The sequence below is a fragment of the Euleptes europaea genome, chromosome 2 (assembly GCF_029931775.1).
Source record: "Euleptes europaea isolate rEulEur1 chromosome 2, rEulEur1.hap1, whole genome shotgun sequence".
NCBI lineage: Eukaryota > Metazoa > Chordata > Lepidosauria > Squamata > Sphaerodactylidae > Euleptes > Euleptes europaea.
Window position 1 is genome coordinate 75507906 of NC_079313.1, and position 16930 is coordinate 75524835.

At 41.3% G+C, this 16930-nt stretch overlaps 1 protein-coding gene across 1 annotated transcript; it reads left to right on the plus strand.

Moving 5' to 3' along the window:
- The first annotated feature begins 1117 nt into the window (after positions 1 to 1117).
- DMBX1 (diencephalon/mesencephalon homeobox 1) lies at positions 1118 to 9973 on the plus strand. Its single transcript, XM_056845070.1, has 4 exons — positions 1118 to 1281; positions 3380 to 3558; positions 5611 to 5965; positions 9498 to 9973. The coding sequence occupies exons 1-4, from the start codon at positions 1128 to 1130 to the stop codon at positions 9896 to 9898; spliced, it is 1089 nt and encodes a 362-aa protein (XP_056701048.1). The 5' UTR covers positions 1118 to 1127; the 3' UTR covers positions 9899 to 9973.
- The last annotated feature ends 6957 nt before the right edge of the window (positions 9974 to 16930 follow it).

The following is a 16930-nucleotide window of genomic DNA, read 5'->3' on the forward strand; positions in this document are numbered from 1 at the left end:
CAAGACAGTTTTGTATGTTATGATTCTTTTGTTACATGTCTTTTATAGTCAAAAAGGGCAAGAGTCCAGTAGCACCTTAAAGACTAACAAAAATATTTTCTGGTAGGGTATGAGCTCATACCCTACCAGAAAATATTTTTGTTAGTCTTTAAGGTGCTACTGGACTCTTGCCCTTTTTGACTACTGCAAACAGACTAACACGGCTACCCACTGGGAATGTCTTTTATATTTATTAAAGGACATTTATGTATTTAGTTTTGAATTTATTGGATGTATAATTTAGCAATTACAAGCATATACCTCAACTTATCTTGTTTTCAGGAAAAAATGAAATATTTCACCTTTGCTTCTGAAGACAGCACCTAGTAAGAGCCAACTTTGAGAGTCCGAACCTTTGAGCTGCAGTATTTGACAGAGGAAAATAACCATACCAGTTTTACATTAGCGGTTCAGGACATTGATTTATCAAAACCATAGGCTATAATGACAAACAAAAACATAAACATATAACTTTAGAAGATCAGTATCACAGTAATAATCAGCCACATGCATCAATTCAAAACAAATGGTGAGCTCAGGAAATGTATATATAACAAGAACCATTTTACATTAAGGGTAGAAGGGGTTGGTGGCCTGGTTATGATCAAGCTAACAAAGCCAGTCGCTGCCGTGTGGTCTGGTGACATATGCCATTAAAGGCTTTTTAAAAACTCATCTTCAAAATATGTCTCTCCGAAGGCACCAGACCAAAATTAGAAACTGCACGTATGCAGATGTGGTTTGCCACTACCAATTTCTGATATATCCAGCATTTTGAGTGTGTTGCTTACTAACAGGATAATAACACGGAGTTATTACCATTAAAGAAATGCAGTTGGAACCTTGACAAGAAGACTCCAGTATCAAGTACAAAATCCGCACTCCCCACTCCCCTGCACACAAAGTGAAAAGAAGGGATTGCATGAATTAAACAGATACAGTCAGTGTGCATCCCTTGAATTCAAAGAATGGACGGATATATCGTTTTACAGTCTCCATGGGGTAAATCTTACTTTTAAAGGATATTATTTTACTGTAACAGTGAAGTTTATGCCCCCTTCTTTTTCTCTTGAAGGTCTTATGCCATCATGCAGCACTATGGAGTGAATGGCTACTCTCTTCATGCCATGAATTCTCTGAGTGCCATGTATAACCTTCACCAACAAGCAGCACAGCAAGCTCAGCATGCCCCTGACTACCGACCTTCTGTGCATGCCCTCACGCTGGCAGAGAGACTGGCTGGTAAGAACAACTAATGGATTTTGTATTTGCATTTGGAGAATGGTCAGAACTGTAGTCTGAATGTGGCTAAAAAGGAATTGTGAGTGTAGCCAGTTGCAGGAATTTTTAAAAAATCTCTACAGCCTGACGCATACGAAGAGTGCTGCTAGATTAGACTAGTGTTCTATCTAGTCCATCTATCAAACACCCTGTTTCACAGAGTGGTCAAATATTTATTTGCCCTGGATGGCTTAGAGGCCAAGGTTTTCCACTGATAGTGTCTCCTTTTACTCACTGTGGGTAGGACAAATCAAATGTGGAACCAGAGCAAAAATAGTTTGCCCAGTTGCACAAACGGACACATGCAAAATGGAAGTTCTGTCAAATGTGTGGGTTTTAACATGAACTATTCAAACTAGTGAATCAATTATCAGACATATCTGAACTGTAATCTTCCAGTTTGATATTTTGCTTTTCCAACATGTTTCTCAATAGCCAGCTGCAGTCAACAGAACTGGACATGGATCTACAAGAGCCAGTTCATGGGGTTCTCAGCCAGAATAACAATACTGTAATAATGACCCACTTGAGAGCCAATGCCCTCAAGTTGAAATGCCCTTTCCAATCTGAAGCTATGCCCACATCTGCAAAATTTCATATGAAAGCACCAACAGTAGATTTTATAAGCGCATTGCATGTTTACATTTGAACATGCAAGTATAAAAAAGCATCATATCTGATTCAAAGAGCAGCTGACCCAGTCTGATACTCTATTGAAAACTTCATTATTGCAAAATCAAACCCCCTCCCAACCTTTCAATTGACTACTTATCCAACATACCATTGGCCTATCCAGATCAATACTGTCTATGGTGACTGGCAGCAGCTCTCCAGGGTCTCAGGCAAAGAATAATTTTTTTCAAGATCCTTTTACCTGGAGATGCCAGACACTAAATCTGGCATGTGCTGTATGTGCTGTATGTTAAATATGTGCTTATCACATATTTAGATTTATCACAATTTAGATTTATTTATATGTTATTTGCTCTTTGCATTAAAATGCTTGAGGTGGTTCAGAGCATTAAAACAAATACTAGTAATTTAAAAACAATAAATCTGCAATAAGACATACAATAATAAGAGCAGCAGACATAATCTTTATTAGGATACTGGCAACATAAAACAACATCACATTAAAATAGAAAACATCTGAGGCTAAAAGTATTAATCAAAAAGGATGTAAAGCACCAGAATTCTTGGGCAACTAGAAGATGTCTAAAGCTTTTCTTTGGCACATCCACATCCTGCTATCCTCTAAATAACCTGTTTCCAGGTTTTCCCCGGGCTCAGCATGCTCTTTCCCAAACTCATTCTACTAAGATATTTTCGGGGAAAATGCTGTCCAAATGTGTTATGGTGCCCAGACAGAAGGTGCACAGTTTGAAGAAACTGGTGCCATTTTCCTGTTGTCAGCACCTCACGGCAACCACTTTTCCCACATAGCCACTGGTGGGCTTTTGGGAAAAAACACGCATAATTGCTATAGCATTATTTTTTAAAAATGCATAATTGCTATAGCAATTATGGATTTAAAAAAAAAGACTCTCAAAAGCCCTCCAATGGTGCAGCAGGGAAAATGGCAGCTACAAGGTACTGACAGCATGAAAGTATACAGAAGAGTTCTGTATAGAAACTCCATTACCAATGTGCCTCCATGGCCTCTGCATTCGCAGCAGTGTAGGGCAGCATGGTGAATCCTTGCCTTGTGGATGCAGCCTTTGATATGCAATTGCTGCTGAGAAAAAGAATAGCAGAAATGGTCTCAAAATGTGAAAGCAAATAGTCATGTTCAGAAAGTTCTGCAATTGCCATTCATCCCTCTTTTCCCTACATGAGAAAACGGAGGCCTTCTAGAATTACTCAGTCAAATGTTGCATTCCAGAACCTCTCCTAAAAGTCAAACTAATAAAAGATGCCTACATAGCCAGGGCTGGAAGTTTTCACATTGTTGTTTTATTGCCTTGTTAGCTGCCCACTTGCTTAATTTTGTATAGAACACACAAATTACACTAATTAAATTGGCCACCTCTCTTGTCTTCCAACGGCTGTACGTTTCAAGACATCATTTTGGAGGCCCGCTATGGCTCTCAGCATCGCAAACAAAGGAGGAGCCGCACAGCCTTCACAGCTCAACAACTGGAAGCTCTGGAGAAAACTTTCCAGAAGACCCACTATCCAGATGTGGTGATGAGGGAAAGACTGGCAATGTGTACCAATCTGCCGGAAGCCAGAGTACAGGTACTCGTAAATCAAGGGGTTTAATGTTAATTGTCGTAGGTTGAAGAAAGACATCTTCAACATGTTGGAAGTGATCTGAAAACATATTAATTGCCAAGAAGAGAATGGCCTTGAATGAAGAAAATATCTATTCAAATTATTTCCATCACATGTAACACTCTTGCTTTTGTCTCTCCTCTTAGTTCACATGTTAGTATTTTGAATCTTGTGCAAATGGTAAGGGCTTTTTTTCCTGGATAGCCCATGTGCATTTTCTTCCCACTGTACTTTTGTGATGTGCACATCTTTTAGTTTTTTTAAGTATCTCATAAAATTGTAAATTGTATCTAAATATGTTGGTACGACTGCTATAAACTTTCTGATGGGGCGTCGCAGTCTAATTGTGTGCATAGCCTTAATTCTAACTCCAGCAGTGTGTGTGTGTGTTAAGTGCCGTCAAGTCACTTCCGACTCATGGCGACCCTATGAATGAAAGTCCTCCAAAATGTCCTATCCTTGACAGCCTTGCTCAGATCTTGCAATTTGAAGGCTGTGGCTTCCTTTATTGAGTCAATCCATCTCTTGTTGGGTCTTCCTCTTTTCCTGCTGCCCTCAACTTTTCCTAGCATGACTGTCTTTTCCAGTGACTCTTGTCGTCTCATGACGTGACCAAAATACAATAGCCTCAGTTTAGTCCTTTTAGCTTCTAGGGTCAGTTCAGGCTTGATTTGATCTATAACCCACTGATTTGTTTTTTTTGGCAGTCCACGGAATCCGTAACACTCTTCTCCAACACCACATTTCAAAGGAATCTATTTTCTTCCTATCAGCTTTCTTCACTGTCCAGCTTTCACACCCATACATAGTAATAGGGAATATGATGGCATGAATTAATGTAGTCTTGGTGGCCAGTGACACATCCTTACACTTCAAAATCTTTTCTAGCTCCTTCATGGCTGCCCTTCCCAGTCTCAATCTCCTTCTAATTTCTTGGCTGCAGTCTCCCTTTTGGTTGATGGTGGAGCCAACAACTACCAGCAGTGTAAAAAATGCAAATTTACATTTTTGTGTAAAACAGTGCCAATAACATTGTCTGATAGATGTACACCTATTTCTGCTAGTGCTCATATATTTAAATGCATGGGTTTTGGCTTGCATACACCATGAAAGCTGTCATAACAATCTGATGGCTCTTAAGCCATCCTTATCCAAACTATTGCATTGTTCTTAGTGGAGTATTGGCATGGTGACAAAGTAAATGTATTGAAGAGTGCAGTTAAGTTTTCATATCAAGGATGAGATACCAACACCTTCCATTTGCTTTGATATGGTCATGCCCTGTTTTGAGTTTTCACAAGAAGCTTCTTGGGGTCAGATTAGACAAGCAGCATGAATATCTAAGAATGGATCTCCAGAATGCTTTTTATTGCTAAATGGTAGCACGGGCGGGGGGCACTTGCGGACATCTGGGACTGTCAGCAGTTTCAAGAAAGGGACACAATTTTTAGAAGAAAGTGCCTGGATAAAAGTTAAACAACACCTTCACCCCAGACACCTCAGTACTGACTGCATTCCCCAAGGCTTTTATTAATACAAACTTTAAATGATAGGAGATCTATAAATGGATCTTCAGGGATAACATTTCTTCAGGCCCAGTGAACTATTGGAATCTGAACTGATGCCTACTATCATGGGTTATGCTGCAAAGATAATCATATGTTTGTTTGGGCACATTTTCATATTCAAAATATGTCATCAGACAGCCCTTCTGCTCAAAAGCTCTTTAAACATGGATCCAAAACATGATTTAGAAGCAAATTACAGGTATACTGTCCCAATGTAGGTATGATATTTGCCATTGGTTTCCCATAAAATTACAAAACTCCCAAACAAAGTAGCCTAAGAGCTTGACTATGCCATTTTTTTAAACAAGGAGATGTGTAAGAGATGGAAATGCTTACCAGTTTATCCCTTTTAATTTTGGCTTTAACAATCCCAACCTATATTATTATGGGATGCTGGATGAATTTTAATTTTTTATATATTTTTTTCTTATTTCTCTGCTGAATGAAGGTTTGGTTTAAAAACCGAAGAGCTAAGTTCCGGAAGAAGCAGCGCAGCCTACAAAAGGAGCAGCTACAGAAACAGAAAGATTCTGAAGTCAACCACAGCGATAGCAAAGCAGATGCTTCCGTATTAGAAACACAGACTCCAACTCCCGAGGCAGACAAATCTCTCAGCCTGCCAAGTGAGGTGACTACTGAACTCAACCTGACTCTGTCGGAGCAGTCGGCAAGTGAATCAGCAGCAGAGGACCAGACAGACCGGGAGGAAGAGTTCAAGATCTCGTTGGAGGAGAACAAAGCAGACAAGAGCCCAGGAGCTGAAAACAAGACTCTGAACAGCAAGAGGGCAAGCCCCAAAGCAGGTGAGGGACAAAAGCCACTTGCTTCTCTATGAGGTTTCTGGGTCAGCTCACAGGAGTTCTTACGCTCAAGTGTAAAACCTAACATAAAGCTAGGTTCATTTCAGGACCCAGCAGCCTCCATTATAAGGCATCAATTTGTAGGTGTCACGAGTAGGGGCACCATGATCATCACAGCCAATGAGTTTGCAAGACAAATTTACCAAAATCAATGGTAGTGAGTGACTCCAGTCAACTAGTCTTGGGGTCTGTTCACTGGAGTGGCAAGCATCTCAAACTCTTTCCAAACTGGTTGGCAGCTGCTTACTAGGCTTTGTGCTTATTAGCCATACTAGTTATTTGGTTGCTGGGCCTTATTAACAGAGAGACTTGGTGCCCTGGTGAACCAGATCATTCTGGGCCTGGGAAGGAGAGCCTTGGAGCAGCATGGGTATGAAAATTTGGGTGCACTCTCGGGTTGTGCATATTGATAATTCCAAACTGAAAATAAACCTGAAAAAGGCTTTTTGGCATCTTTGGGGTTTAATTAAAGCTGAATATTAAAACTGGGAATAAAGCCGAAGCCAGATAGCTGATCGCTAAATCAGCTGATTAGGTGTTCGGCTTTTTTCAGCCTCGGCTTTCCCCACGCTTTTTCCTATGGGAATTTTTTTTAATGAGCTCTGGGGAAAGCATTTTTGGATGTAGAGTTCCCAAATTTTCAGGGAAGCTTCAAGGGACTCTCCTTGCATGAACACCAAAGTTTGGGGAAGATTGGGTCAGAGGTCCAATTTTATGGGGTCCCGAAGGGGTTGTCCCCCTCCTCCATAGAGAAGCATTATAAGGGGGCAACCCCTTCAGGACCTCATAAAATTGAACCCCCTGACGCAATCTTTGGGGTTCATGCAAGGAGAGTCCCTTGCAGCTACGCTGTGAATTTGGTGACTCTACCTCAAAAAATGCCCCTCTGGGAGAATTTTAAAAGTACTTACTTTTCACAGTCTACGATGGCCACATCTGTACCCAAGAGTTATGGGAAAACTCAGTTTCCCATGAATGCTTGCAATGGGCCTGTGCAAAAACTTACCCTGCCCCCCCAAAAATTTTTGCACAACCCTAGTGCATACCGAGCAAGTAGCAGAGGGAACGTTTTTGGCTGCATCCAGTGGCATTGGCAAGGCAGTGGGATGTGTGAGTGTGTCTGTGTGCCACTTCCAGTTAGTTGTCATTAAATGGATGGAAGAGTCATGGGAGTCATGGTCATGGGGGAGTTATAATCCTGCTTAGGCATTAATTGCAAAGTTTACCTCAGGGCTGTTCCCTTATTCCTCGTTTTGCTAAAGTACAGTGGTGGTGCACTCTAAAACAACCTATTGTCTTTCTTGCCCTGCATAACATTTCTCCAGCTATCTGCACGGGTCCTGGAGTGCCAAAGGGAGGACAATAAATCTCTCACATGATACTGCCCATATGTGTGTAAAAAAACAATAATGAATCATTCCAAAAAACAGTCAGCCAAACTACAATACTGGTGGAGGGGAGGCCCTACCAGACATGGAATATGGAATGACCAAATATGTGAACTGGTTAATGAAACTCATGTGTATTAATTTTAATTTTTTTATTAAAATGACTCTAGCATGCCAGAGGCATTTGTGACTGACAAGGAGTATGAATGATGGGGGGGGGGTGTTAAAGAAAGATGCAAACTATTTTCTTAAGGAAAATACAATTCGTTGGGAAAATACAACTCCCTTGGTACCTATCTACGGGACTGCCTCTCCTGATATGCTCCCAAGAAAGCATTACGCTCTGGAAATGCCAACTTATTGGTGGTCCCTGGCCCGAAGAGTGTCCGGCTGTCCTCAACTAGAGTCAGGGCCTTTTCAGCCTTGGCCCCGGCCCAGTGGAACTCTCTATCCAGTGAGACCAGAGCCCTGCAGGATTTGACACAATTCTGCAGGGTCTGTAAGAATGAGATGTTCTGCCAGGCCTACAACTGAGGAAAGCAACAGTATATATCATAGCTGGCCTCCCTGTCCACCCTCTCTTTCTGTTTTGTTCCATCTTACTGATTTCTAGAGGGGTCCTGATTGCTTCTCCCCCCCCCCTTCCTGGTACATTATGTCCCAGTGTGTTAATAATTTTCGCCAATTGGTTTAAAGGTAGGGTTGCCAGATCCCTCTTCGCCACCGGCAGGAGGTTAAGCCAGCATGGTGTAGTGGTTAAGAATGGTGGTTTGGAGTGGCAGATTCTAATCTGGAGAACCAGGTTTGATTCCCCACTCCTCCACATGAACTGCGGACGCTAATCTGGTGAACTGGGTTGGTTTTGCCACTCCTCCACATGAAGCCTGCTGGGTGACCTTGGGCTAGTCACAGCTCTTAGAGCTATCTCAGCCCCACCTACCTCACAGGGTGTCTGTTGTGGGGAAGGAAAGGGAAGGTGATTGTAAGCCACTTTGATTCTTCCTGAAGTGGTAGAGAAAGTCGGCATATAAAAACCAACTCTTCTGCTTCTGCTTCTTCTGCCTGAAGAAGGCAGGGTTTGGGGAGGGGAAGGACTTCAATACCATAGAATCCAATTGCCAAAGTGGCCATTTTCTCCAGGTGAACTGATCACTATTGGCTGGAGATCAGTCGTAATAGCAGGAGATCTCCAGCTAGTTAAGTATAACTTAATCTCCAACTTAACTGGAGATCTCCAGCTAGTACTTGGAGGTTGGCAACCCGTTTAAGGTGTTTCATCAGTTTACTGTTAGATTTTATTGATTTTAAGGGTACAATGTTATGGGTTTTTATGTAAATTATGATGGAGTGTTTTAATTATTGTTAGCCACTCTAACCCCAGTCTTGGCCGGGAAGAGAGCAGGGTATAAATCTAATAAAGTAATACTAATAATAATAAACCACACATACATTCAACAACATGCATGCACAAAAACCTATCATGCATGCTGTTGTGCTAGATGTGCAGCTACCCAGTGAACTCCTACAAATGGCTTGGCGAATACTCAAGTCATCAATAAATCAGTGACATATTCATAGCTGGCGATTATGGTACAATCTAATCCACAGGAGTTCATGTACCTCTAGTAAGAAGTGGAAGGCTCCCTGTGTCAGAAGAAACCATTCTCATTAGCTGAACAGATCTGTGGGATCCATCCAATGTTTAGAGGCGGAAGACTTAAGTTTGTCAAAGGAAAACGCACCTTTGAACCTACCTTTCACTATTTGTGCCATGTGGAAATGTTGCCAGTGTACATTTTGATGACAAATTTAAGCAAGAAGCAATGTATGTCTCTTGTGAGAAAATGTCTTTGGGGGCAGATTTGGAAATCACAATGAATGGAGTATAATAGCAAGTGACTAACTGGTCTTCTGCCCTTCATGCACTTGAAATGTTTTCTGTTGCTTGGTATGCTGCAATATCCAAAATGGCCTTGAATTGGGGTAAGCCAGGTATACATCTTTTTCAGAACAAATGAACTCATTCCACCTAGGTATGAGCTTACCCCCCATGACAAATAATTTCTATTAACTTTATTTTTATGCAGATTCCCCTGTCAGTGTCACAGCCACACCATCTTCCAGCAGCAGTATGTCTCAGACTCACTCCTATTCTTCATCGCCCCTCAGCCTCTTCCGCCTGCAAGAGCAATTTCGTCAACACATGGCAGCCACAAACAACTTGGTCCATTACTCCTCCTTTGAAATGGGGAACCCTTCATCCATGCCTTATTTGGGCATGAATGTCAACATGGCACCCCTAAGCTCCCTGCACTGCCAGTCTTACTACCAGTCACTCTCCCATGCTCAGCAAGTGTGGTCCTCTCCAATCCTGCAGGCTTCCTCCTCTCTTCCAAGCCTGAACAGTAAAACAACCAGCATTGAGAACCTACGGCTGCGGGCCAAGCAACACGCTGCCTCTCTGGGACTGGACACTTTACCAAACTGAGTACCAGGCCAGAAATGTGTAAGAGCCCAACCAATGGATGACCACAACACAATGCGCCATGTCTTTACCTTGTGACACAGCTCTCCATTTTATCCTGCATTAAGGTGCTCACATTCATGGGGAAACGTTGACTCCTTTCCATCTCCTGTAGCTCTGGCTTCCAGATCAGGTATTGTTTCTGCTTGTTTCCCACGGGCCCATTTAAAATCCTCTTGCAGAAAAGAGAGGTTTAAAATGGGAAATCCTCATCAAAACTGTGAGTCAGCTATGTAATAGTCCAAAATATCATTTGTGCCACAAGAAATGTGCCGATTGCTTTGTTTCTCTGGGATGGGGGAGGAGAGAGTTCCTGCTTACTGTATATATTATGTATAAAGTTGGAAACATTCCTTTGCCTCTGTGTTAACATCACTGTTGCCCTCTGCAGAATTATAAAACACTTCCCCTTCCTTTTATTTTTATTAGACAGAGCAAGAATCGACACTGTAAACAGACAAAAGCCAAACTCCTTGTCAAAGTGGTTTTGGGGTGGTCAATGTTCCAGGTGTGGTGTGACAGAAAAAGTTCCTGCCCCCTCCCCATACTATATTTTCTCCAAATTATCTGTGGCTGCCAAATGTTATAACCGGAGACAGTTAAGATTTAGTTCCTGTTTAAGCACTTCTGGTTGGATAGTATCTACCTTCTGGAACACTTCCTCACGTGAAATGTATGAAAGAACCTAGGAAAGTACCCGGATTTCTTTCTAAAAACAAATTCCCAAAGATTCTAATGTGATTTAACTCCTTTTAATTTACTTTTCAGGCAGTTTTGTATTTATAAGTTTTGCATAAAGCATTGGGGACTAATTTGGATAATGAACTATAATTAAAAGATCGTGTATTGCCTTCACGCACTGCTACGCCATCTGTTACAATTCTTTGAAGAGCCGAGTGATAGATTTAAAACAGAATCTGAAAGAAAAGTTTATCCCATGGCAAATTATGCTTGGTTTCAGATGCAAATCCTAAGATTTCCACCCATTTTACTTTTTAAAAAATAAAATAAACACAAGCACAAGGAATGAGATCTACAGGAATCGACCAGAATCACAAAGCTTGGCTAGCATCTGAAAAGCATAAAATCCTCCAAACCCTGATCGGGTTATGCTTAGCACGTGTCCCTGGGAACAATCTGCATATTTCAGAGTTTAGCACCATGAAAGGCTGAGGCCAGCTATATTCTAATAAAAGTTAAGACCCAGAGTGAAAAAACTGGGACTTTCATAGCAAAAACATGGAAGTCACACTCAGTGTGTGCCTGTGTTACACAAATACCCTCAGGGAAAACATGGGATGTGTGTCCAATCCAATGATTTAATGCCCTAATGCTGAATCACATGTTGGCTGGATTTGGAGACTCTTCTAGAAGCCTGTGGTACTGTATGACATCAGTGATGAGTGACCTAACTAGAAAATGCCGCTACAGCCAAACTCCCTGATCCTCACCTGATGCTATGGTGCCAGTTCAGTGTACTAGAAGACAAGGGGAGGCCACAGAGCTGGTCTAGTCCAGTTCTAATCTGCAGAAGGCAGTGGGCCCTGTAACTCGGCAGATGTGGATACGGTCACACAGCTGTGTGACAGCAGAAAGAATCAGATTGGAAAAGTTCTCTTGAGGGGCCTTGAACAAAGAACAAGGTTATGATCTGGCAGTCGATCAGGTCACTGTCCATTATCAATCAGTCACACTTTATTACATGAGACTCAGACACCTGAGTTCAATGTTTAGTTTTTCATACCTGAGTTCAATGTTTAGTTTTTCATTTCATAGAATATGGCTATCTGTAGTCCATAACCCAGTACAATGGAAACAAAACATTTTTTTCTGTCAGTCCAACTGTACATTATTTAGTCTTCTGGGGATCTCCTGCTATCATAACTGCTTTGGCAATAGGTCTCTATGGCATTGAAGTCCCTCCCCTCCCCAAACCCTGGCCTCCTCAGGCTGTGCCCCAAAAACCTCCCGCCGGTGGCAAAGAGGGACCCGGCAACCCTAAGTTTAACCAAATTGTGATAAACCGTTTACCACGATATGGTGCTCTTTATGTGAAAAGACTAGCTGTGATTTCAGGACCCTGAAGCTCCCAAAAGCTCACTGAGTCAATTTTCCCCTTCACTCCTTATTTAAAAACTGAACTGATGGCTCAAGAAGGAGGTGTCTTAATTGCTGTAGCAATTAAGTGAACGTAGTGATGGTCAGCTACAATTACAGAAAGGTCAACCCTGCCAGAGAATCAAATTAAATTATACTGACTCAGGATTTCCCAGGTATACAGAAAAACAAGACTTTGTAAACCAGCCAAAAGACGCCCCCACCCCCAAATGTCTGAATATGCTCCAGAAGGCATGCAATACTGAGAGGTGTTGAGAATCAGTTAAAGGAAAAAAAGGAGAGCTTATAGAATTCTGGACTGGGAGACTTTGGTGGTCAGCTGAATTTCAAAATTGTTTCCCTTTCCCACAATCCTTTTGCAGGTCCCTAAGTTGTTTATATGAGAACAATACCCCCAAAATACAGCCATTCATCTGTAACACTAGGATTCTTATCAGCTCATGCAGATTGAAATCTCACATTTTCAGTTCATTGCTCAGTAGCAAAAATAATAAAAGTCGTTCTTCCAGATGCAGTTCTCGAATCTTACTGAAGCTATTCCTTGGCTCAAGGATCCTCTCTCATATCTGAAAGTATATTTAACCAAAATGAACAAAAAGTCCAAAAGCTTTCATTGAGTTTAAAAAAAAAAAAAGGATGAAGGGAAATCCTGTGGGGGAAGTAGTTGTGAATTTCCTGCATTGTGCAGGGGTTTGGGCTAGATGACCCTGGTGGTCCCTTCCAACTCTATGATTCTATGAAAGAAAACATGGATACATAAGACCCAACGTATAAAAGAGTATTTTATCAAACCTGATGTAAAATATTTACTTCAGATTTGTTTGTGAGAGGGAGAATTAACCAGTCATTTGGGACTGAATTTTTCAAATAAGCATTTGTTCTTGGTGTGTGTGTGTGTTTCAAAAGGCCTTGGATAACAAACCCCAAGAATAACTCACAGAAATGAAATTGGACTCCCATTGTATTTATCATTCTGGCTCAGTCGCAAAAAGACCCGAGCTCTTCTTCTTACAGAGCAATCTGAGCATAGGGTTGCCAACCTCCAGGTACTAGCTGGAGATCTCCTACTATTACAACTGATTTCTAGCCAATAGAGATCAGTTCACCTGGAGAAAATGGCCACTTTGGCAATTGGACTCTATGGCATTGAAGTCCCTCCCCTCCCCAAACCCTGCCCTCCTCAGGCTCCACCCCAAAAACCTCCTGCCGGTGGTGAAGAGGGACTTGGCAACCCTACCCGAGCACTATGTGAGGCATAGTTGTGGTGCACCATTTTATAATGGCTACTAAAACAAACTGATTGATATAGCTATTTTATGTAACCTGGGCAATACAGAGGAAAAAAGCAAAAAGCTCTGGTCTGGATATTAGTGAAGAAAGGTTCACAGAAAGTTGTAGAACAATTACCTATAAGAATCTCTTTCACGTGGGCATAGGGAAACCATTGTACTGCTTACTAGTATTGACAGCTCTATATCCCTTGGGTTACAATACAAAGGGTGAATGTGAGCATCTCTTGTAGAGATATGCTGTAATATAATCAAGATATCCATCATGAACTATGAACAATGTTTCACATTTGATTGTCCTCTCTGGCTCGTGAAACTTTTGTTAGCCAATGAGAAGAAAGGCCAACAAGTTTGGATGTCTCCTGCAGGGGTTAATTAAATTTTAGAATCTGTTGTGTTAAGTCACTTTTGGTTTAACCCAACTTGACCAAAAGTAGGGTTGCCAACCTTCAGGTGGGGCCTGGAGATCTCCCAGAATAACCATTTATCTCCAGACTACAGAGATTAGTGGCCCTAGAGGAAATGGTGGCTTTGGAGGATTATATACCACTGAGGGGCCTCCCCTCCAAATTTCCAGGAATTTCCCAAGCTGGAGTTGGCAAACCTACCAATGTGTTCCCAACCACAAACATGCATGTCTGTGCCATATCTGGAATTGGAACAAATGATTGGGGCGGGGGGGGGGGGGAATCAAAGCTATGTACCATACAATTTACTGTAAAAATTAAGCTGTAATGTGACAGTTTTGTGCTGTAGGATTCACTATCTGGCAATGCAAACATGTATAATATTTATTTATTCCGATAGTTTAAAAATAAATACAACTGTATTCATTTGAAACAGGCTGCAGCATGATGCCATGTACTCAACTTGTGTGCGTCTTACTTTATGTAAAATTATTGCCTGTTTTCCTGTTCGGATAATAAAAAAGTGTGATGAAGGCTAAATTGAGTCCTCCTTCATGAGCAATGAGGCTACTATCATCCCGATTATCTCTTTTCCTATCAGTTGAGCTCACCCAGGATACAGCCAACTGAAAACCCAGAGCACACAGAACATGGAATAATAATTGTCTGCAAGTGGAGCCATACAAATGTTGTAAAGTCTTACTTGGTAAAACATATTTGCTTCCAGTAAGCCTCAGTTCATCTTTAAAGCAACAATCCAGTTGCTTTTCACAGTGACCTCTGAAGCTACCCACACATCTACCAAAACCACAGCTACCTTGAGAAAACCAAACCAGGCGCAGGGAGGAAAAATGGTATTTTGAGGAATGAGAAGAAAACTGATCAGAACAAGGCACAACGTAGAACTAAGAGCAGATCTGGAAAATTTCCATAAAGATTAACATACAAACATCTAAAGAAATAGAAGTCTAATGGGTAGGTTGTGGAGGGAAATCACAATTACCTTCCATGTATACTCCACTTGAAATTACTTGGCAAATAGTGTAATTGGTAGTCCTAGGAAACATGATAAAATGAGCCATAAACACCAGAAAACGGGTGCTGTATTAAATCTGCTTTACATAATCTCTCATTTCCCAGACCTGATGCTTTTATTCAATTTCTCCTGACTAACTTGTTATGTAGGAGAAATTACTGTAGTAATTAATGTAGTTAATGTAGGAGCCCCATGGTGCAGAGTGGTAAGCTGCAGTACTGCAGTCCAAGCTCTGCTCACAACCTGAGTTCGATCCCCACGGAAGTTGGTTTCAGGTAGCCCGCTCAAGGTTGACTTAGCCTTCCATCCTTCCAAGGTCGGTAAAATGAGTACCCAGATTGTTGGGGGTAAAAGGAAGATGACCGGGGAAGGCACTGGCAAACCAAGTCTGCCTAGCAAATGTCAGGATGTGACGTCACCCCATGGGTCAGGAATGACCCGGTGCTTGCACAGGGGACCTTTACCTTTATTTTTAACTTGTTATGTAAAGCCCATAACCACCACAAAGCATAAACCTCATGAAAACATACTTATTAGAGATGTTTTTCTCTAGTAGCAAAGTTCTTGTGATTCAGAGTAATTCCATTAGTTCTAAAATGTTGCATTGTTTCTAAAAAAATACCTAACAGGTAGCACGCGACAAATTTATATTTGATTGTCAGTGGTGATATACCATTTTTTACTTTTATCTGTACTAGATCCATTACATTCTTGCCGATTTTATTAGCAGAAGAAACAACTAGCCAAATGAAACTGGTATCATGAAACTGAATTACTCAAAATGAAAGAAAATAGAATTGTATGAGGGACTAAATTTCTCCTTTATAGCGAGAACTAGATGCAAAAATCAGTTGCTGTTTCCCCTTCTTCTCCCCCCACCCCAGGGCGGGCATACAAAGTGGATTTACAGGGTTCAATCATAACATTTTCTTACCTTACTCATGTGATGGGGAGCTACAGCTCACCTTCTTTTTGCCCAGTGTCTTGTCCTGCCTCTGATGTCTTTTGTCCACTTTGAGTTGTAATATTTTAATAAGAATTACTTGCAAAAAAAAAAAAATCCAACAGGATTGGGGCAGGATCCAGACAATTAAAAATTCTGTTTGCTGTATAGATTCCCTTACCTTTTTTATCCTGCTGCACCCCTGATTGGGGGCTATGGTTATTGTCTATGAACGGAAAGTGGTATCTCTGTGTTTTTTGGTGAAATCTTTTGCATTGGAAAATAGAGGAAAACCCAGCTCAATTTTATATCTGAACACTCAGTCAATTGGAGGTCCTAGGGCTGAGCTATTGATTTCCAGCAACCAATCAACTCCTGCCCTTCAAAAGAGGAGGAAGCTGATTCCTTTTGTTTCCCCTGAAGGAGGAATCCCTGCCCTGCTCCTAGAAAATGAGAGGATCTGATTTTATGACAGACAGATGAGCAAGCAGGATGGGCTTAGCAAACCCACAGGAGAACCCTCATGGTCCTTCAGGCCACAGACCACAGTTTAAGAAACACTGCAGTGTAGCAGACTGTTTAAGTAATTGCCTTAAGGCTTTGGCAATGTCGGCATTATCAGAGCCTACTGAACACAGGGAAGGTGCTGGATCTTGAGGCTCCCTCAAGAGATACAATTGCATACATGTTAATTTTTTGTACTAAAGCACTCATTTGGAGTCTGGCTAGAATACAGGAATGCCTAATATTTAAAGGTGCTTCTCTTGCTGTCTATCAAGAGCTGACTCTGGAAAATTTGAGGGGAAGAATGGTCATGTAGGCTGATTGGAACCATAACTTCTGCTCTGCAGAGGCTGGGGTAAAAGCAATCTTCCTGCCCTTTTTATCTTTTTGTCTTTTATCTATTTTCTTGTTATGTGTTATCAGTTCTTTTTTAATTTAATGAAATGCTATAAGCTGTCATCAGAATGAGAATTACATGTAAATATTTTACATTAATAATATATATTGGGATTCCCCTTTTGACTGTCAGGCTTTCTGAGACACTAAGCACAGTCCATTTCTAATACAAATTAAGAAAGCAAGTAATCCTTATGTGGACTTCAAAATCAACAGGTAAACTGTGGAGATGAGGTGAAGATTACGGCATCAGGCCCTGCCTGTTACCTCTATGTTTATTTATTTAATCTCAGTGTTGGAAGA

Coding starts and splice junctions, on each gene's coding strand:
- DMBX1 (XM_056845070.1), top strand. CDS start 1,128: ATGCAGCACTATGGAGTGAATGGCTACTCTCTTCATGCCATGAATTCT. Junction 3,559..5,610: donor TGCCGGAAGCCAGAGTACAG/GTACTCGTAAAT, acceptor TGCTGAATGAAG/GTTTGGTTTAAAAACCGAAG. Junction 5,966..9,497: donor GAGGGCAAGCCCCAAAGCAG/GTGAGGGACAAA, acceptor ATTTTTATGCAG/ATTCCCCTGTCAGTGTCACA.